The sequence below is a fragment of the Vipera berus genome (genome assembly GCF_964194415.1).
Source record: "Vipera berus genome assembly, chromosome: 1".
Lineage (NCBI taxonomy): Eukaryota > Metazoa > Chordata > Lepidosauria > Squamata > Viperidae > Vipera > Vipera berus.
The window spans coordinates 116,173,093-116,195,032 of record NC_138202.1 but is presented as its reverse complement, the minus strand read 5'-3'; the positions used below and the strand labels follow the sequence as shown (position 1 = coordinate 116,195,032).

The window sequence follows — 21,940 nt, the reverse complement described above, 5'->3', positions numbered from 1 at the left end:
GGAAACTATAAATTTGCTGCTAAGGAAATTGGACTGGATTTAATCAAAATTTGAATATCAGATAAACTCAATAGATGGGCAAGGAAAAATGGGGTGGCTCAAAACCAAGATTCTACAACAGATTCTTTACTTCTGAGCAGTTACAGAAATATTGTTCCCATTTTTCCATTAAAAGCATGGACAGAAAGAGGATTGGAATGAAATGGTTAAGTTGACTTTATTGAATCTGTGAATTTATTAGTGCTCTCCACTCACAAACCTTGGAGAATATCTTTGTTTATGGCAGTGTATCTCCCTTGGGGAGATTCAGGCAGATTCTGAGGGAAGTATGAAGTATCTTTTAATTCTGCATTGTTACAATAAATCCAGCTTTCCCAAAATACAGGTAGTCCTTGACTTATGACCTCAACTAAGCCCAAAATTTCTTTTGCTAAGCAAGACATTTGTTAAGTGAATTTTGCCCTATTTTATGACCTTTGTTGCCACAGTTGTTAAGTGAATCATTGCATTTGTTAAATGTTTTATGCCTTATTAAAAATAAAGCTTCACTGTTCGTATAGGGTTTTGGATTTTTAGGGGAGGTGTGTATATTAAGATTACACTAAAGGGAAGTGTGATGGGAAAAGGTTTAGGAACCTCTGCTTTATGGGGTCTTTGCTCTGTTCCAGAAGTAGCTCTAGTTTCACGTTGTTTCTTACCAATTACACTCATCTGTACTTAGCAGTGGAGCTAATGAATTTGGCCTGGAATTTGTGGGAATATTTGTGGGAAACGGTGTGCATGGATCTTTAGTTATCTTGGAATGAGGTATAACGACTATAAAGGCTGTTCTGATTGCAAAGAGCAAAATAACACACAAACATTGAAAGAAACTATATTCCTTCCATTCAATTGCGTCCAATTCTCAGAGATTGCCTGGAGTAATGGCAAAGGGAGCAAGCTACAAACCAAGGCGCTGGGTGTTCTAGAATTCTAATCCTGCCTTAGGTATGAAAGCCAGCTGGATGACTTGGGCCAGTTATTCTCTCTCAGCCCACAACATCAGGCTTGTATGGCAAGCTGGTTCATCAATTCATGTTGCAACTAATGAATAAAAAATCAGTTATTCATCCCCCCCAAAAATGTCATTTTCGCTTGTGGAAAAATACTAGGAAAAAAATTGTGAAGAGAATTACTTTCCTTCAATATATTTATTTCTTTATGGTCATCTGTAGGGCAGAGAGAAGGGACGCGGTGACTCAGTGGGTTAGGACGCTGAGTTTGTCGATCAGAAGGTCGGCAGTTTGGCGGGTCAAATCACAAGTACCGCGTAACAGAGTGAGTGCCTGTTACTTGTCCCAGCTTCTGCCAACCTAGCAGTTCGAAAGCACGTAAAATGCAAGTAGAAAAATAGGGACCACTACGGTGGGAAGGTAACAGCGTTCCGTGTGCCTTTGGAGTCTAGTCATGCCGGCCACATGACCATGGAGACATCCTTGGACAAGCACTGGCTCTTCGGCTTTGAAATGGAGATGAGCACCGGCCCCTAGAGTTGGAAACAACTAGCACACATGTGTGGGGGAACCTTTACCTTTACCTAGGGCAGAGAAGACAAATGTGCATTACAACATCATTATATAAATTCTGCCCTCTTTGTACTTGCATTGAGATCTTACAAGCATCTATCTATCTATCTATCTATCTATCTATCTATCTATCATCTATCAATCAAATTATTTGGCTGTCCATTTCAGAATAAGTGACTCTGAATAGCATACAACAATCCAGTAAAACAGTAAATACGTAAGATAATAACTGGATAAAACCATTGTCTAATAATTATGAAAAGGAATTAAAAATTATAAAAGCAAAACCAAACCCATGTAGCCACCCAGAGCCACCTATGTGTGAATTGGGTGGCTAAATAAATAAATAAAATCTTAGTTATGCCAGTGATAGAACATTTTATTATTTTCTTTTAAAAAGTTTCATGTTTTTTATTTTGTGAGCATAAGTTTACAGTATGTTCTTCATGCTGTTTCCTAAATAATTGCTAAATCCTGTAATATGCATCTTAAATATTTCACTGATTAATTCTATTTCTTTTCTGCTTTTCTCAACTGCATAGAACAGTGGTTCTCAATCTGTGCTCCACGGACCCCTGGGGGGCCCCCACAATGTCATCACAGGGGATCCACAAAATCTTGAAGCAATGTTATGATTTAAATCTTGAGTTAAGTCTTGTGATCTGTCGCCACAAAGAATATTTAAAGGGGAGGAGGTCTGTGCTGAAGAACAGGTTGAGAACCACTGGCGTAGACCAATAGATTCTCCTCCACTTGTCCTTAGAATCTGACTCCAGTCATTCCAGATTGTTGGTGATGGTTTCAGCAACATTTCAAGGGCCACAGATTTCCTTTTGGGAGCATAAATCCAAAGATGGTGGCAGTATTACCTGGTCCCAGAAAGCTAAGTGTGCATTACTTGCCACATCTCTCTGGAGCCTAAGATTACTTAAAGCTGCTGTGGGAGGAGAACCATGTTCATTGCTGGTGGCAAAAATCAGGAGAGTCTGGTGGCGCTTTCTCCAACTAGCAATTTTTATTAAAAGGCCCAAGCTTTTGTGAGCTGCAGCTTATGCCTTTTAATGAAGTTTATTAATTGGGAAAGGTGCTGCCAGATTACTACTGGCTACAGCCCTGCTGTACCTCCAGAAAAAAATATTCTGTTTTAAGTTTTTTTTCAAAGAGAAACATATATCCCCATCAATCTAGTTTAAAAGGAATATTGGAGGAGAAGATGCCCATTTTCAAGAATATGTGATAGTACTGATCAAAAAAAAAGTCATCTGCTTTCCCTTCTCCAGGAGAACTTGTTACTCACTTGATTTTCCAGTCAAAAAAATGTAGGATGGTGTTACTTTCAAGACGCAGATGATGAGGTTTAAGTGACTGTGTCTTAAGTTGATGGGGTCCCTCGCTATTTGATTTTTCACAAGTTTTTAATTGCCTTTTAAAGCAGGGGTCCCCAATCTCCAGACCATGGCCAGGTGCCAGGCCACAGTCTATTCAGAATTGGGCCACAGAAGTGGTGGATGAGAATGCGTGCATGCATTTGTGAAAGCATCATACGTGCATGATACATCCTCTCTCCCCCCGCTGCTGCTGCCACTGCCTCTGTGGGTCCACCAAGGCGGAAAGGTTGGGGGATGCTGTTTTAAAGGATGAAGCCAACCAGATGAAAAAATGGACACAAAGACATTTTCATTTAGCAATTTAATTATTTGTCTTATAAGTAACTGTTAATATACTGTAAAGTAAGTTACTGTAAAGTTATTAAATGTAATATGTAGTGTTTCTTTAGCCTGGAGGAAAGATTACAGAGAAAGTGTTTAATGCACTAAGGTGGTAATTTGCTTTAGATTAGTAAATGTTTAATTAGTTTTTAAATAACTGTTAATATAAGCTTTTATAATTGTAAGATTAAATACAACATACATGGTATTTTTAGGTTTAAAAAATGTAAAAGAAATGAACGATTACAAAGAAACTGTAGTTAGCACGCTGATGTCGCGATTTGCGTCGGATCAGTAAATTCAAAGATTTTCCTTCTATATCATTATTTATGCAGTACTAAAATGAAATGAAATGTTTTGCCAATTCTGAGAGCAAAGTTATCCTTATATTACACCGTTAAACAAATGAAAATGACAATTTTGATGTTCCTGCTATCTATTCTTCCCACAACAACAATCCTGTGGGGTGAGTTGGTGTCAAAGAGAGACTGTCCGGCACAAGAAACCAGGAGGCAAGATAGAGTTCAAAAATACTGCAAGTTTATTCCCATGCAGCCTATACAAGAACCTGATCTACTAACAGTCAAGGCAAATTGACGGCAGATAAGAATCAAGGGACTTCAAGGGTGGGGGGGTTAGACTTGGGTATCTTTAGGGGACGTAGGGACTCCAGACTGATGATGCGTTTGACCCTGTCCTCAGGCCCATCTCCTACAGAGCCTGTCCCAGACAGGAGGAGGGTTCAAGCGGGGGTCAGTCTGGAATTGCTATTTGCAAGAGGGCAGGGTGTGCCCCCCTCTTGAATGCCAATGAACCTTATCTAGTTTTTTTCCCCAGAGGCAAACTGCCTGCCTGAAAAGATTGCAGTGAAATCTTGCATTGTGCAACAAAGCAGGTAGTTTATACGTGTGGATCTGGTTATTTGTACCTGACGGTTGGGTTGGGAGAGAGTGCCTGGTCCAAAGCTGGCTTTCATACATAAGGCAGAACTAGAACTCACAGTCTTCTGATTTCTAGGCCAGCATCTTCGACACTACACCAAACTGACTGTTAGTCCTCTCCCAATCACACAGGGCTGGAATCATATGGGCAAGGTGACCAAAAAAAAAATTGGAAAGAACTTTGGATAAGTAGTACTTATTTAAAAAAAGTCAGAAAGCCACCACTCTATGAATTTCAGCTGCCCAACTTAATTATAGTAAGAATGTTGAAACCTTCTTCAGTTTCATTTTATCCCTGCCTAAACAGCAGACAACTTGGCCTCATCTTTTGAATGGGCTGACCTACTTCTATCTGGTTTTGCAATGGTCAGATTTGCTCTCACTTTCTCTGACAGCATCAGAACTAATTTTCACAAAATCCACTTTCCACAATGCATGCACATTTGCATAGTCTGTAGAAATGCCATTCAGGTCATGTCAGTCATTTAAATTAATTTCAGATCATGCATATACTTAGTTTGAGTTCAGATGCTAACACTGCAAAAATTTCAAAATGATCTCCCACTGGGACCTGCTTTGTTGTTAATCAAGAGCGAAAGCATCTGAATAGTAGGGGGGGAGGGGGGAGGTTGGTATAAGGAAATAGAAGCTAAAATCTGCCATGATCTACCTGAAATGAGAAGAAAAAAAAATCTCCAATTGCTCCTCAAGGGCAGATTCTCTTTTAGCATTAATAGTAATTTTACTCAAGGTAAATAGCTTACCTTGGATGGATTTCCTCCTTTCTCCTTTCTCTGTGGAAGTGTGGGAAGCCAGGGAGGCTGCAGATCACTGGGGGAAATAACTTTCCTTCCAAAAGAAAATACTGATATTTCCATCAAACCCATGGCCAACATGCAAATGCAGAAATGCAAGAATAGTCCACCCCTAGGAACGTCTCCAAAGTTGTTTTCTCCTTTGAAAGAGATGTCTATCTAAAGCAAATTCTTTTTCTAGGAAAGGAAAATATAGAGAAGAATGACTTTGCCAAGCTCCTAGTTGGATGGTGCATTTTCTAGAGTTTTTGTATTGTGCATGATCCATTCATCTTTCATTAGCTAATTTATCCATGTTGCCTGGAGATGATAAGTTATCTATCTATCTATCTATCTATCTATCTATCTATCTATCTATCTATCTATCTATCTATCTATCTATCTATCTATCTATTATCTATCTATCTATCATCTATCTATCTATCTATCTATCTATCTATCTATCTATCTATCTATCTATCTATCCCATCTCAAAAAAGAGTGACTGAATGATTTACCTCTAATCGACATAAACAGATACAGCATTCTTTTTGCCATTGATAATGGGCTGAATAAAACAGGGGTATCAAATGGCAGAGAATAACCAATATTCTCTAAAAATACTTTCATTAAGCTCTGCTTGATACAGCTCTGATAATTTCATAGGTCTTATTGGGGATCTGCCTGGAGTCACAAAAAGTCAGTGTTGATTTGGTTGTTTTTAAAGAGGTTACCCTCTGAGCCGTTTGCAGAAAAAAAAATGAGCTCATGATGAATACATTTATTCTGAAGTTAGGCTTCAGGAATTACTGACTACTTAATCAAATGCCGTATTTAATTTTGTAGTACTCTCTCATAATAGATTGGCACTTCATTTGCAAAATAGTCTTTGGTTCTGAGCAGCAGGTAAACTGGAATGAAAATCAGAAATGGGAAATATTTAAAATAAACTTCTATTGCAGTTTCATTTTTACAGCAAGCACTGACATTTCATGTTAAGTAGATGATGATATTGATGATGGTGATGATGATATCCATTCAGTCGTGTTTGACTCTTGGCAATCCTATGGAGTGATCCACGTCTTCCGATCTTGCACTGCTTCTTTGAGTTTTTCTATGCTTTGGCTGGTGTCAGCTTTGATGGTGTCCATCCACCATGTTCTTTGATGGCCTGGTTTCCTTTTACCACTAACTCTTCCAAATATAATTGTTTTCTCCGCTGAACTCCCCCCCCCCCATGGCATGGCCAAAGTAAGTGAGAATCAGTTTCGTGATTTTGCCTTCTAGTGACATGAACCAGAATTTAACTTGGAACAGGTTAAAATATTTCTTGGGGAAAAAATGCCAAGAAATATTTACAATTTTAATTGCTATATTTTATACATTATTATGTTGTTTTGTAGTTTTTATTATTTATTAATTAAAGTAATACTCCACTCACCTCACTATGAAATGTTTAATATTTGTGATTTATTTAATTAATTAATTAATATATTTATATTTAATATGTTTATATGCCACCCATCTCCCTGTCTAGAGACTCTGCATTTATATTTGGAATGAATAGTTCTTGTGCATCCATTAAATCATTTTCTCAGTAACGTAATTGCTAGACTCTAACTTTTTTTTATGTTCAGATTGAATGCTAAAGGAATTGAAAGCTTCGATGCATATAAGACCAATTTGATCCGTATTGCAGAAATAGTACCTGCTAATAGAAAAAGCCTTCAAAAATATTCCAAACATGAGATTGTTTTTTTTTAGAGTTTATTACTCACAATGTACCAAATATTGTTTCTCAAATTTGAACAAGTTTTAAATTAGATACAGCAGCTTTCTTTCAGATTATTTGTGGCTGTTCTATTGTTTTAGGTTAAGGATGGAAGTGGTTTTCTGTGGTGACATATTGGTGACATTTCACTTTAAATTCTCCTTTAATTTCAGTCAAAGCCAAGCCAAGCGAACCTCCTGCCCTCAGAAATACCAGCAACAACACCACAACTGCAAAACCAGGTAAAAATATGGGAGGGAAAACTTTACTTAGGAAGAACCTTTTTAAACTTACAGTATGTTTTGCTCTCAAGATGAGAGGACAAATATTACAGGCCTAGAGCCCTGAAGCAGAGCATGTAGAAATAAGGAATGACTCACAAGCCTATTTCTATCCATGGTATCAGGGTGTCTATAGGGTAGAGTCCAAACAGTGAAGATGGTGCTGCTCACTATGTGATCAAAGCACCATCTGTTCAGTATATTCATTGTGGCCAGTTTGATGTTTTGGACCGCACACTGCTACATTCCCGCTATGTTCCTCAATTGTTACTTTGTGAATTGGCGGCAGCAAGGACGAGGGAGACGCGTCTTCATTCAACAGCCTTTATTTGACATAGCCCGGACAAAACAGAACGGTACAAACATGCCTTATATAGGCAGCTGTCAAACGGGACAGCAAATCAGGTGCGGGTGTTCTTCCCGCCGAGGGATCGTGTGCCAATAGTCAGCTGGCAGTTTTGACATTTCCCCAGTGATAGCGCAAGCGCGTTAGCTGGGGGAATCCCGTCTGCTGGCTTTGGCGGGCAGCCGGTATTTTGACAGCTAGCTGCTGTCAGAGTTCGCGGCTGGGGCGCATGCGCCAGTTTGACAGTTAGCGGCTGCCGCTGTTTTGACAGCCCGCGGTTTTGACAGCTCGCGGGCAGGGCGCATGCGCGGCGTTTGACAGCTGTCAAACGGCCGCGTGTAGACGGTCTTGACAGGCCGCGGAGCGTGACTGCGCATGCGCAATTCCTTTGACAGCTGTCAGTGCGGCCGCGTGGAGCGGCCTGTGACAGCTGTCATTATTATGAATATGCTGCACTTTGTACTCTGTGTACCATGTGGATAGATTTTTGTGGATATGATGACATGGTTCACCAACTCTTTGGAGATGCACATGTCAGGATCAACTAGCAAGTAATCTCCTTATTTAAGTTGCACATTGTAAAACTCTGCGTGTATGAACTCTTTGGAATGACCTTTGCTGCTCTGCTTCTTGGGCCAGTTCCTCACTAGTGATTTATACTGTTTTACAATTTCGTCCAACTAACACTGAAATGGTTGAAAGCCTTCATTATTACAACTATTTCAGCACTGTAAATGATGGATGTAGCTGCAAAATACCAATAAGGAAATGGTCTCAATCTCCCTCTTATCTTTTTTCCCTCCTCAAATCAGCAATTAATTTTGCCCATTGTATAGCTTTCCAGGAGAAGGAGAAGGAGGGGAAAAAATAGGATGGGAAGAACAGAAAGGGTCTCACTATACTATGGGGGGGGAAATGAGGTTGCTCAGCTACAAAATAACAAAGCCTGTTGGACAAGCAGCTTCTTTGGGCAAGACTTCAGTTGTTGTAAAAAGGTAAAGGTTCCCCCGCACATGCGTACTATTCATTTCCGACTCTAGGGGCCGGTGCTCATCTTCGTTTCAAAGCCGAAGAGCCAGCGTTTGTCTGAGGACGTCTCTGTGGTCATGTGGCCGGCATGACTAGACGCCAAAGGTGCACGGAACGCTGTTACCTTCCCACCGTAGTGGTCCCTATTTTTCTATTTGCATTTTTATGTGCTTTCGAACTGCTAGGTTGGCAGAAGCTGGGACAAGTAACAGGCGCTCACTCTGTTACGCGGCACTCGGGATTTGGCCCGCCAAACTGCTGACCTTCTGATCGACAGTTGTTGTAGAATCACCCCAAAAGTGACTTTGTTGGTTCTGTGATGTCTTTATACTCCTTGCTATTCCCTCACAAGGGGAATCCCAAGGAAGTGCTTTGGATGTTGACTTTAAAAAATATGGTTATCTTTCATATTGATCACTCACTTTTTTACTGTCATTTATTCATTACCCATATATTCTTGATTCTTTCTCTTCTGTTTTTACTACATTCGTTCTTGCTACTACTTTCCCTTTTGTGCAAGGAAACAGTACAGGTTGTCCTTGACTTACAATAGATCATTTAGTGATCGTTCAAAGTTAGAACACCACTAAAGAAGGTGACTTATGACCATTTTTCACACCTATGACCACTGCAGCATCTTCATGGTCACATGATCAGAATTCAGACATTTGGTAACTGACTCATATATATGGTATTATGGTTGCAATGTTCCTGGGTTGTATCATCACCTTTTATGAACTTCTGATGAGCAAAGTCAATGGGGAAGGTAGATTTACTTAATCATGTTACTAAACAACTGCAGTGATACACTTAACAATTGTGGCAAGAAAGGTCATAAAATGGAGCAAAACTCACTAACAAATGTCTCATAGTAGCAACAGACATTTTGGGCTCAATTGTAGCCATAGGTCGAGGGCTATCTGTAGCATCACTTTCCAGGCTGATAGGCATAGATGCAACCTAGTTGCTCAGCAGTTCCATAAGCAAATTACTTATGAATTACAATACATTTCAAATTACACTAACCTATTTTGGCATATTTGCCATTTTTCAACTTCTCCACAACATTTATTACCTCCTTTTCCTTAATTTATTGTTATGGGTTTTCTGTACTGAAGCCTTAAAGCTGTTCAGCTTCTATTCACAAGATGAATGGAAATGAAGCAGGCTTAAGAAATTCAGAAAATTTTCTGAATTTTCTCTGCTTTGGCCAAGATGATGGCTTGATGCATAGACTAGATTTACCATGAGCCCTGATTGGTGGTGGTGGTGGTGGTGGTGGTGGTGGTGGAGGAGGAGGAGGAGGAGGAGGAGGAGAAGAAAAATTCTCTTTCACCATTCCATTACTGAACTTATAAAAGAAAAAGCACCACTTTTCACCTTCTCATTGGTGAACTTGTAAAAATAATACAGCCATAGATGGCAGTGATTGGCGATTGGAGGGAGTGCTCCTGTCACTATAGTCAACAACCAAATGGAATGGAGACGTTTATCTTTGCTAAAATGAAAAATGCTTGGACTGATGCAAGTTAAAAACACTACTTAGGTATATGGCAGGAAATGGTATGGAGAGGTTGCCATCCTAGTGGGCTGGGAATGGAGAAAGGAGACAACATCATGCAGTCCTTTTCTTGAGAAACGGTCAGTGGACCATCCTCATGCTAAGGCAAGCTGATAATGTTGACTATTGTGTCTATAATTCACCTACAAATCTTTAAAAGACTCCTTCATTTTCAATTCTAGTCTTTCTGCTGGCTGGTCCTTGTTTATTCTTCTCCACTTCCAAAAGAACCTCTTATTCACTCTGCATTTTCTCTGCTTCTTTTTCTCTTACATTCCAAGTTTTAATGTTTCATATGCCACTGTTATCAGTAGAGGGGTAAGCTTCTTCAGTGGCACAGAATGAGATGTACGGCTCTCCAGGCATCTTCCTTCATCTGACTGCTTTATTCTGGCCATTGATGGAAGATAGACTCTTCAGAACAATAGCATCCCAAATATGATGATTTACCATTGATTTAAAAGTCTGCATGGCCCTGTCATTGCTTTCCAAAATCCATGTGCATAGAGATTGGATGGGAACAGGCTGACCAATTTTCACTACGTCTGTCCCATCTGCTCCTGATGGTCTGTGGAATATAATCTGTTTTCCTGTTTGGAAAAGAACTGCTGCACGATAAATTATGCTGGCATTTTCCAGGAATGCAACCCTTATTTTCAGTTGTGGAGTGGTGCTCAGTGGGTGCCTGGGGATCTGCTGGACAAAAATAGCTAAGTGCCCCACTGGGATTCTTCCCAGGCAGAGGCGTCTACCTCAACAGCGGTATTTGAGGTTACCTGTACTCCATGCACACTCACCTCAGTGACATTTTTTATCAGAGGCAGGAAGCTGTGTGGGTGGTAGTTTTTGTGTTTACCCAACCTCACTGATAAGAGGGCTGGGTGGTGGTGGTGGTGGTGGGGAGAATGATTTTTATTTCTTTTTTAGTGACCTTTTTGGAGACCCATTGGGTGGTGCTGGGGATTTCTACCACAGCCTAAACTAGGGTGGTTCTTGGCAGACTCTATTTTTTGATAGAGTCAGTCCTTGACTTATGACCATAATTGAGCCTAAAATTTCTGTTGCTAAGTGAGACATTTGTTAAGTGAGTTTTGCCCCATTTTATGACCTTTCTTGCCACAGCTGTTAAGTTAATCATTTTAGTTGTTAACTTAGCAACACAGTTGTTAGCTGATGCTGTTTTCCCCACTGACTTTGGTTGCAAAAGGTGATCACATGAGCTCAGGCCATTGCAACCGTCTTACATATGAGTCAGTTGCCAAGTGTCTCAATTTTGATCATGTGATCATGTGGATGTGGCAATGGTCAGAAGTGTGAAAAACAGTTATATGTCACTTTTTCCAATGCCGTTGTAACTTAGAACGGTGACTAAGCGAACTGTTGTAAGGCAAGGATTACCTGTATTATGAAATCCCTAATAGTTAATCCACCTGGGAACATTCGTTTTATCAATCCAACTGAAGTGTGTGTATATGTGATAGAAGGACAGTGAATTATTATATACAATTCCCTCTTATGCCTTTTCTCCACAATAGTTTCATACCTGCTTAGCTATTAAAAGCTCTGGTAGAAAGCAAAAGTGAGTGTCACTTGCTGCTTTGTGCTCAAGTGCCATCTAATGTAAGGGAAAGCATTTTTTTAGCATTTAAACAATTGTCTACTTCTTTGGAAAGGAAGTATGCTTCTGCATAATGCTCTTAACTGGAACAGGGGACAAAACACTCTCAAATCCTCAAGACATTTTGCCATCCTATATGCTACATTATCATGAGAATGTCTCTCAATTAAAACTCAGGTTGGAGAGATTCCTCAGTGACTGGATTCTGCCCCTATCAGAACATATTTCAGTTGGATCCCCTTGTGCTGTTAAAGCCTTTGGTTTCTTTGTATTTAAGATCAGGGCTTTTCAACCTTTTCACTCATTGTACCACTTTTGGGATATGACAATATCCAAGTACCACCAGTCGCCTAGCAAGGTGTCAAAAACTTGACCAAAAAAAAAGGAAAAAAGTGATGAAGTACAGGTAGTCCTTGACTTACAACAGTTTGCTTAGTGACTGTTTGAAGTTACAAGGGCACTGGAAAAAGTCCCCCCTAAGCCACAGCCGAGCAAGACACCTGCCTGCCCGCCCAGTGGCACTCTTCCTCCTGTCCGAGGTTTTCATTGTTGTGAGCATTTCTGTTGAGGATTGGCAGCAGGCAGGGAGGGGGTGTTGTTTGGTTTTTATTCCACCCCCCCCCCCCGTCTGCTGGGTGGTTGCAGCAGGTTTTGGTCACTGTGACCGTCATAAATATGAATCAGTTGCCAAGCATCTGAATGTAAATCACAAGACCCTGGAGATGCTGCAACATTCCAGCTGATCGGCGCTTCTTCTAGGCTCAGCAGAAGTGCCAGGATCAGTGCTGCTTTCCAGCTGATTGGTGCTTCTTCAGGACTCAGCAGAAGCACCAGGATCGGCACTGAGCTCCGCTGATCCTGGCCTTTCCACTGAGCCCTGACAGCCCCGAAGCGCCAATTAGCCGGAAAGCGGCACTGATCCTGGCGCTTCCGCTGAGCCCTGACAGCCCTGCAACTCCAGCCATCTCTCGCTCAGGCATGTGCGGTGCTGCCACCAGTTCAGCTCATTCCCCTCCCCCGCTACCACTTTTCTAGGATGGTCACGTACCACCTGCCTGGTGCCAATGTACCACAGGTGGTACCTATACCACTGGTTGAAAAACCCTGCTTAAGATGGCTGGGACAACAAGCACAGAACGAAGTGGATGATGATACCTGAAGGAGAAACAATCGGCTGTAGCATTACACATTCTCTACATTCTCTGATTGTTAAAAAAAAAGAGAGCAGTGTTTTTCAACCTAGGCAACTTTTTAAGATATGTCACTTATGCTGGCTGGGGAATTCTGGGACTTAAAGTCCACACATCTTAAAGTTGCCAAGGTTGAGAAACACTGCAATAGAGCCAACTTTAAATATTTTTTTCTAATAGGTAGGGTTTTTTTAAAAAAATTAGCAGGAACTTTTGGTGCATGATACAGCAATCAAAAAGTTAACTGCTTATCATCTGATATGGTACAATTCACTTTACCGCCACTTCATTCTGCTGTTAGGTGTAGACACTGATCTTGATGAATGAATATTAAACTCCTAGGTGGGATAAATGTAGTACCCTACTATTACTACTAGAGTGGGCGGTAGAACGTCATTGCATAAATGGAACTATCACTTGCCCGCAAATAGGAAATTAGAAAAGGAGAGTCTCCTATGGTTCATTCACCATGCATTGAATGGTTATAAGATACTATGAAGTGGAATAAAAATATTCTACTATCTTCTTTCGACAGTCACTTAGAGCTTTTCCCACTTGTACTTAACTGTAGCACAAATACACCCTTGCAACATGTTCTTGTTATGATAATAGCCCCATCTTGTCCCCAGCCCACGAGTGAGACATACTTAAACTCTCCTTAGCTGTATTGTTATTAATGTTGTATTTGTCTCCTTTATTCCTACATCATCAGGAATGTATGAAATATGTTAGGCTTTGTGCCCCACTGCCTTAGTGGGAAGGCAAATGATTGACAGTGACATGAAACAACAGTTGTACAGGCAAATGTGTTGTTCTCCACTGTCTCAAGGATTGATAAAGTTTCAAATACCAGTGGAAAACAGTCCACAGACTCTAAATAAGCTTTCTGTTTTTAGGCATTCATCCATTTCTTTCAGAAATCTTTAAAGTATTACATGTTTCACACCAGTTTGAGATGATTTCAGGTGAAGATTTTCATCATGCAGTTATCATGTTTCTGTAATTTTGTATTTGTAATTATCCCACAGTTCTTCCATCCTCCCCTGTCTCCAAAAATCTGTCAAAGAAAAGAAATCAGAATAGTTGCATTACGTTTTTTTGACTGACATTGCTAAGAGGCATTCATCTAAAAAGCACCTTACATTGCAAATCAAGTACCTTGTAATGAACGAACAAATTTAGAATAGCAAATCTTGTAGATTTCCTCCAGCTATATTTATTATCTTCCTATTTTTTTCAGTCTACAATTGTATGACCACTGATTATCTTTAATATCTCAACTTCTTATCTTGCAGAAATTCAAAAATTACGTCTGATGGATGGAGGAAGCAACTGTTCAGGCAGAGTCGAGTTGGAAGTCATGGGTACCTGGGGCACTGTATGCGATGACAACTGGGACCTGGTTGATGCTGAAGTTGTGTGTCAGCAACTTGGTTGTGGTTCAGCCTTTCAGGCTCTCAGTGGCTCTCATTTCCCAAAGGGGACAGGACCCATCCATTTGGATGAAGTGAAATGCCTGGGAGATGAACTGTATCTATGGGACTGTCTGTCTAATAGGAGCCATGACTGTGGACACAAAGAAGATGCTGGTGTGATTTGTTTAGGTTTGTGAATTTCTGTTGTTTGTGTTTCATGTTTAATTAATATTCATTGGGGTTCAGGCCTGGATATGGGACCCAGACAGCACTGATTGCTTATGTTGGTGACCCGTGGCAGGACAGTATAACTATCCCAACCCCTCTGAGCAACATCCAATACCATAGGTCATAGTATCCTTTTGGACTGCCTACAAGGGGACTTGTGGGGGGCACTATTCTACATGGGTTCTTTTATTGGTCAATTTTTATTTATTGGTTAAATTTATATACCGCCCTATTCCCGAAGGACTCAGGGCGGTTCACAGGGCAGTTAAAACAGTACAAAAAGAGAATAAAATGGAATTAAATTAGTACAAGCCCACAATTCATAATAACAATAAAATTAAAATTTTAAAATTAATTTAATATAATTTAATATGATTTAATTAAAATACTTTTCCTCCCTGAGCAGTTGGTTTCATTACTTGCACTAGTGGATGGAGAGTCAAGTGTACAGAGTCAATGCAAGCTATAAAAAGGCTAATGGTTGGAAACTGATCAAAGAGAGAAGCAACCTGGAATTAAGGAGAAAGTTCCTGACAGTGTGGACAATTATACCAGTGGAACAACCTGCCTTCGGAGGTTGTGGGCACTCCATCACTAGAGGTTTTTAAGAAGAGACTGGACAGTCACTTGTCTGAGATGGTATAGGTTCTCCTGCTTGAGCGGGGGGCTGGAGTAGAAGACCCTTCCATCTCTATTCTATTCTAACACTGTCATATGTCAAAGACATCTTAGAAACAACCAACAGACACACAGCTTACCATAGCACACAAACTAACTAAAGCCCTCCACAACATATTAGATAAACCAAAAGACCCAGTAGCCCAAGAATAAAAAACATGAGTCACCCATAATAGAGTCAAAGGACAAACTGCCACTAAATAGGATAGGTAGGCGGAAGACTAGCAGAGTACATCCATGAACACCAACTACGGTAGCAGTCAAGGCTAAAAATATGTTGGTCTTTGGGCCATTAGTTGTAAGACTTGGTTTCCAGATTCTTCAAACCTTCTTAAAATGTAGTGTTAAAACTGGACTTGATAATCTGCCTGCAGCCTGACCAGTGCAGAAGAGAAGTGAATGATTACTTATTAAGCTCTTGTAAACTATGCTTCTCTTAACACAGCCAAACACCACATTACCATTTTAAGCAGTTATATTTCACCACAAGTCTTTGTCCAGAACAAAAGATGGCACCCCCTCTCCTCAAAATAAAATTGCTTCTGAAACCAAAACTGCCTTATCTTATTAACATTGACTTTAAGATTGTTTCTCTCCATTGAGACCAATAGAGCCTCCAGACACAGGTCAAGACTTTTATTGCATCACCCACACATTCTGAAGTACAAATGTAACACTGAGTATCATCTGCATATTGTTAATATTTCTGAGGTAAGTCAGGACAGCAAAATGACTCCACGAATGACTGGAACTAGATTTTATTGAGATAGGTTATAGCAACAGAATCTTGAAACCCTGACTGAGTTTTCCTCTTCCTCCCTTTTATACTAGTGAATTAGTGAGTAGTCGGTCTCAGTTTCTTTCTCACACTTTCTCTGTTTCTCAGTCAACATGTTGTTGCAACCACCATCTCAGCTTTGTTTCTCCAAGATAATCTCTATAGATGTGTAGTTTAACAAAGAGAAGGGTGAGGGGTGACATGATAGCAGTGTTCCAATATCTCAGAGGCTGCCACAAAGAAGAGGGAGTCAAGCTATTCTCCAAAGGGCCTGAAGGCAGGACAAGAAGCAACAGATGTAAACTAATCAAGGAGAGAAGCAACCTAGAACTAAGGAGAAATTTCCTGACAGTTAGAACAATTAACCAGTGGAACAACCTGCCTCCAGAAGCTGTGAATGCTCCAACACTGGAGGCTTTTAAGAAGAGACTGGACAGCCATTTGTCTGAAATGGTATAAGGTTTCCTGCCTGAGCAGGGGGTTGGACTAGATGACCTCCAAGGTCCCTTCCAACTTCTTCTTCTTCTTCTTCTTCTTCTTCTTCTTCTTCTTCTTCTTATTATTATTATTATTATTATTATTATTATTATTATTATTATTATTATTATCATCATCATCTCCAAGATCATCTCTGCAATACCTTACTCTAAATAGCTGAACAACTTTTCCAGTGGTATTATGTTAAATAAGATAGGAGAGAGCCTGTGGCATCTCATTACTAGCCCTCCAAGGTAAACCAGGACATGAAAGTGACACCACAGGAAGACTAGAACTATGGTTTATTAAGATAGGCTATAATAACAAAATCTTGAGAGTCTGATTGTGTAATTCCTCAGGGAGTAGTAAGCATCTTCTAAATATTCTCTCCCTTCCCAGGACATAAAGAATGCTTCTGCCTTTTTTGTTTATGTAATGGTTTCTGAACGTTTGCTTCAAGGCCACCTCTCTGGGTCTCTACACCTTAGAAGAGCTCTACAGCTTATCTAATCCTTTCCCCCCACCTCAAATGTAACTGACCACACATACTATGGTCAATGGTATTAAAGGCTGCAGAGGGTCACTCTCCCCCTTTTGAAACCCCATCATCAGTAACCTACCAGAGTGACAATGTGGGTTCAGTTCCAAACTTTCCATGCTCAGGTTTCAGCGCTGACTGAAAAGGAACATGTTCAACTTGTGAGCAACTAGGAAAATTAAATTATTTTTACATTTATTATATCCTAGCTGGCTTTATAATTAGGATGTTTTACTATTCAAGTTGTAGAACTTCACATTTCTCTCTTGAATTTCATCTGGATAGCTTTGGGCCCAGGGTTCCTTCCATCTGTCAGAACTGTTTTGAATTCTGTCTTTGATTCTGCATTTTGTACTGTTAGTCACTTAGTTCTGTGTCATCTGCAAATTTGATAAATGTCCTCAGGTTGCTTTATTTCAAGTCCAAATATAACACAAAGCCTAAGACAGATCATTGGCATTCTACTTGCATTGGTGCAAGCTGATATTTCTTGAGTGATACAAGCTGAGCCATGTATTGAGCATTTGAGGATAATGGCTGTTCAATTAACTGTCTCTTGCTAACAGTAATATTGTCCATCCTGCACTTAAGGTAACTTTTCACACAATACATGCATTGTTCTGCGTATTGGCTTTGTGTCCCTGTGGCATCATTTGTGTCCCTCAGCTCAATAGCTGAGCTGATTAATGCTGGCTATTAGCATTAGTGTTGAGTATTTGAAATTTGAATATCTTTGAAAAGGAGGAGCCCAGCCAGGAATCTGGTTTGCTTTTTGGCACATTGCAGCTCTGTAGGGCTTATGGACTAACCTTTCCTTGTTTACAGAGATCCTTTCTCACCCCACTACTTGGCCCTTAGGCTGCAGCCATACTAGCAGGTCTTTCAAGGGGAAAAGCCCTCAGAGCAGCTGCCATGCTTTTTTGGCAGACAGTCAGACAAATGAAATATGAAGTAATAAGGCTGGAGGAGTACAGGTAAATAATTTCCTTTATCAATATGAAGTGGGGTGTTTTTTGTTTTTTTGCCACTGCAGGACCTGTGAGTACCCATGAGCATTCTTGCTCTGTTTCCCCACTTCATGTCAACAGAATTCAAGACATAGGGAAACAGTGGATATGTGTGAATGTGTACTTAAACAAGGAAAGGAAAGGAAAGGAAAGGAAAGGAAAGGAAAGGAAAGGAAAGGAAAGGAAAGGAAAGGAAAGGAAAGGAAAGGAAAGAAGGAAAGGAAAGGAAAGGAAAGGAAAGGAAGATAAAATGAATAAGGGTAGTAGATAGAATAAGGGTGAATGGCAAATATTCAGTTAAAAGGCAGAGGCATCAAGGCCATCTCTTCTGGCTGCTTGCTTATCAGTGTTCTATGATGGTAATTATGATTTTTTGTGCTACAGCATATACGTCATACAATGAAGCTGTTTGGTTTTTCTGGAAAGGGCTGTTGAAAGAAAAATCAGATCCAGTTCTAAACCGGAAGTAAGACGTTGGAAATAAAATGCTGGAAATAAAATGAAGGCTGGCTGCTTAGGAAAGGTTTAATGATGAGCAGAACCAACAACAGCATGTAGTTCTGGGACAGCTGACAACTTGATTTGATGAGTGCAAGGATTTTTATTCTTGTGATTTGGGGGAGGGTATAATAAAAAGGATTGGGGGGGGGTGCGTTCTTACCACAGGGCACTTGAGATGCCATTTGGCAACTGTCTTACCATCACCATCTGCAAATGTCCTAACTGTGTGACAGATTAGCCGAAGTAGCTTGCTTGGAAAGTGAGAAACCTGCTAGCATATTAGCTATTGTGGTCTGTAGGAGGTTTCAGATGGCTTTGATTCGAAAGGTTGTTTTGCTCAAAATCTCTGATGTGTTTCATTCCTTTATTGATTCTGATCTATTGATCCATACAACAATGTTCATGATGCAAAACCCATACACGCTCTATAATCCTGAACCCCTGAGATATGTACTGAGGTTAAGGTTTGCTTTCCCTGGAAGAATGCTGTTTCTTCTTGATGTGCACAGTTATCTTAGAATATACAGTCTCAGCAAGCTAAGACTCAGTATATCCCTATTTATCTAAATTTGAACTGGTTGGTGAAGATGATGAAACTTGTGGAGACTGCCAAATTAAGTTCTTTGATTAGAGAAAATAAACAGTGTCTACATTTACGGTTGACTATAAATTTTTTATAGACTTTTTGAATAAAATTGAAAAAAATGCACTTATGATTTGGGATTCAGGGATTAGAAAACAAACCTGAATAATACAAAAGAGGAAACTTTCTTTTGCAATCAAGAAGTAAGAGATAACTTATAACTTATATTTGTTGCAAAGGAAATCAGAAAATTTTTCTATTACTTTATATTCTTTCTTTCTGCATTTTATCTTTTGTCTTTTTTCCTTGTCTCCCTTTACTTGTTATTAGTTTGTGTTAGTTTTTATGCTCTTTGTAAAAAAATTCAATAAAAAACTGAAACTGATCCACTTTTCCAGTGTTAATTGTTATTTTCTTTTTATTTTTCGTATCCTTTTATAATTTCAGACTCACCGGACTTCCAAACAGTTACAGATACAACAGAAACTGTGACTTCAGTCTCCCATCTACCCAGTCTCTGTAAGTGAAATCTCTTTAAAGTACTTCAGTTCCACACAGTGCAATTACTTAAACAAACCTGTTCTACGTTGCCTTTGAGCGGTGGGTTTTTTTCCTTCTTTCTTTATCAACTATATCTTTTGGCTTAGTCCCAACTCATCTTAGTGGTACAAACAGTCAGAAGCAAAATTCCAATCTGATTGACATTTGGCTGAATAGACTGAATTGGTACTTCCTAAAATTTGCACTAGAATGATCTCCAGAATCATAAATGCATTTGTGCAACTTCCTGAATCAATATATTCATTTAATTGCTCTTAAGGTTAAATAAGAAATAAACATACCACTTTAGTTTTAATAATTAAAATTCAATTACAGTTCATAAATATGTGATACCACATCTATCCACTACGGATTGGGGCTTCACAGGCAAAAGCTGCATCAAAGCCCATAGGAAATGTTGACTCTACCTGGGCAGATCTAATTGTGACCCGTGGCTCTAATTTGTTTATTTCTCAGGAGGTCAGAACCCACAGTCTCAGAACTTCTGAGTGAAAAAGTTCCCTAGAAGTTATTTTTTATGATGCATTTTGGAAGAAAGTAAAACCTCACCTCTGAGCTGAGCTCCTCTGAAGACAGAAAATCAGAGAGTTCGGATGAACCCTGGCTGCCACGAACTGAGCAGCTTTAGTTATAAGGGTCCTAGAAAGAGAAGGCACAACTGGAAAAGGTGGTCCTTCCAAGGAATAAACATGGGGGGAAAAAGGAGAGAGAAAAAGAGAAGAGCCCAGTCTGGAGCTTCAAAGCTGTGGAAAGCGAAAAATTTGTTTGTTATCTGTAAAATGTATTGGCCACTCATCTTACCCAGAATACCTCTGGGTGGCTTACAATCATACGGTATATCTGATTGTATATGAACCCACAAAGTTCATATATTGATCTGAAGACAGCAGCTGAATATCTGGCTAAAGGTCAGATAAGTCAATAAGGAGAAATTATTCAATCTATGTTCTTTTTATTGTCATAAAAAGCCTTGGTGGAGCAGTGGGCAGTGGGCTAATGCCTCCTTAAGTAACACCAGCTGCCTGCAATTAGTGCAGGTTCGAGTCCCACCAGGCTCAAGGTTGACTCAGCCTTCCATCCTTCCGAGGTAGGTAAAATGAGGACCCAGATTGTTGGGGGCAATAAGCTGACTTTGTAATAATGCCGCTTGGGGGGGGGCGAAAGCCCTAATAAGCAGGCATATACATAGAATGAAGGCTATTGCTAAGCACATTGGTTTGTGCTTAGATTGTAAGCCGCCCTGAGTCTTCGGAGAAGGGCAGGATATAAATGGGATTAAATTTTTCTAACAGATAGTTTTATTAATCCATGTGCAAACAAGCATAATTAAGATAAAATAAAACTAAATATTTTTTGAGGAACCAAACACGAACTTACATGTGTTTATATTGCCCAACAGTCTAGGAGAACTTGACCTTTTGATGTTGTACTATCCTTCCATAGTAGCATTTCAATTGTAATAGACACTTGTCTAAACCAAGATAAACTGAGAAATGAGTGGGATAAACAACTTGTGTCTCTTCAGATGCTGTGGTTTGGCCTTGTCTGTTTCCAGCTGTTGAAAGTGTTTTCAGCATAGTTTGCAGGCAAAGCATTTGATGGCCCGTGGATGGGAACAATTTCATATAAATGCCACAGTTTAATATACTTGCATCAGATATCAGAATGCAGATGTGTCATGAGTACATGTGTACGTTGATTTCATTATGTACCTATCATGTTGGTCTCATCATGGTTTTCTGTGGGAGCTGCAGGTGGAAATTGCTCAGTTGCTCAATTCTGAAATTGTCTGTTCTTTCAGGACATTCTGATAAAATCAATGTTTTTTAATAATGCTTTGGTTTTTCCATATACTTTCTTTTCAGATAAAATCTATTGCTACTTTTTGATTAGACTTCTCTGAAAGCATCCCTTACCCAGCTCCATTCTTAGTCTATGTCCCTTAGTCTATGTTTGTGTGCTTGGTGGGTATGTTATTATAATAAAAGTAGTACCACAACATTTTATGGGCATCTTTTTCTGACACTGTACTAGAGATGCCTTCTGGATTTTCTGTTCCCTGGATTCTCATTTAATCTGATGGTAAAGAAATTGTTGTCAGATTTTCGTTTTAAATAAAGGAAATATTTGGAGAAATTCTCATGGGTGAAGAGTAAGAGTCTTATACTAACTTTAGATATGAGGTGAAAGGGAGTAATAATTTTATTACATTAAATAGAAAATAAAGTAACAGAGATCCAGTTTGGTCTAGTGGTTAAGGCAGCAGACTAGAAAACAGGAGACCATGTGTTCAAGTCCCACCATAACCGTGAAAGCTAGCTGGCTGATCTTGAGCCAGTCACTCTCTTGGCCCAACTCACCTCACAGGG

The 21,940-nt window shown here is 39.7% G+C and overlaps 1 protein-coding gene across 1 annotated transcript in view; it reads left to right on the top strand.

Moving 5' to 3' along the window:
• Positions 1 to 21,940, top strand: part of CD6 (CD6 molecule) — a gene marked incomplete at its 3' end in the record, with an annotated part of 41,561 nt that overhangs the window by 11,164 nt on the left and 8,457 nt on the right. The window contains exons 2-3 of the mRNA XM_081332625.1: positions 6,954 to 7,022; positions 14,101 to 14,394. Of these exons, the coding sequence (XP_081188751.1) occupies positions 6,954 to 7,022; positions 14,101 to 14,394 (363 nt within the window). The remainder of the gene's footprint in view (positions 1 to 6,953; positions 7,023 to 14,100; positions 14,395 to 21,940) is intronic.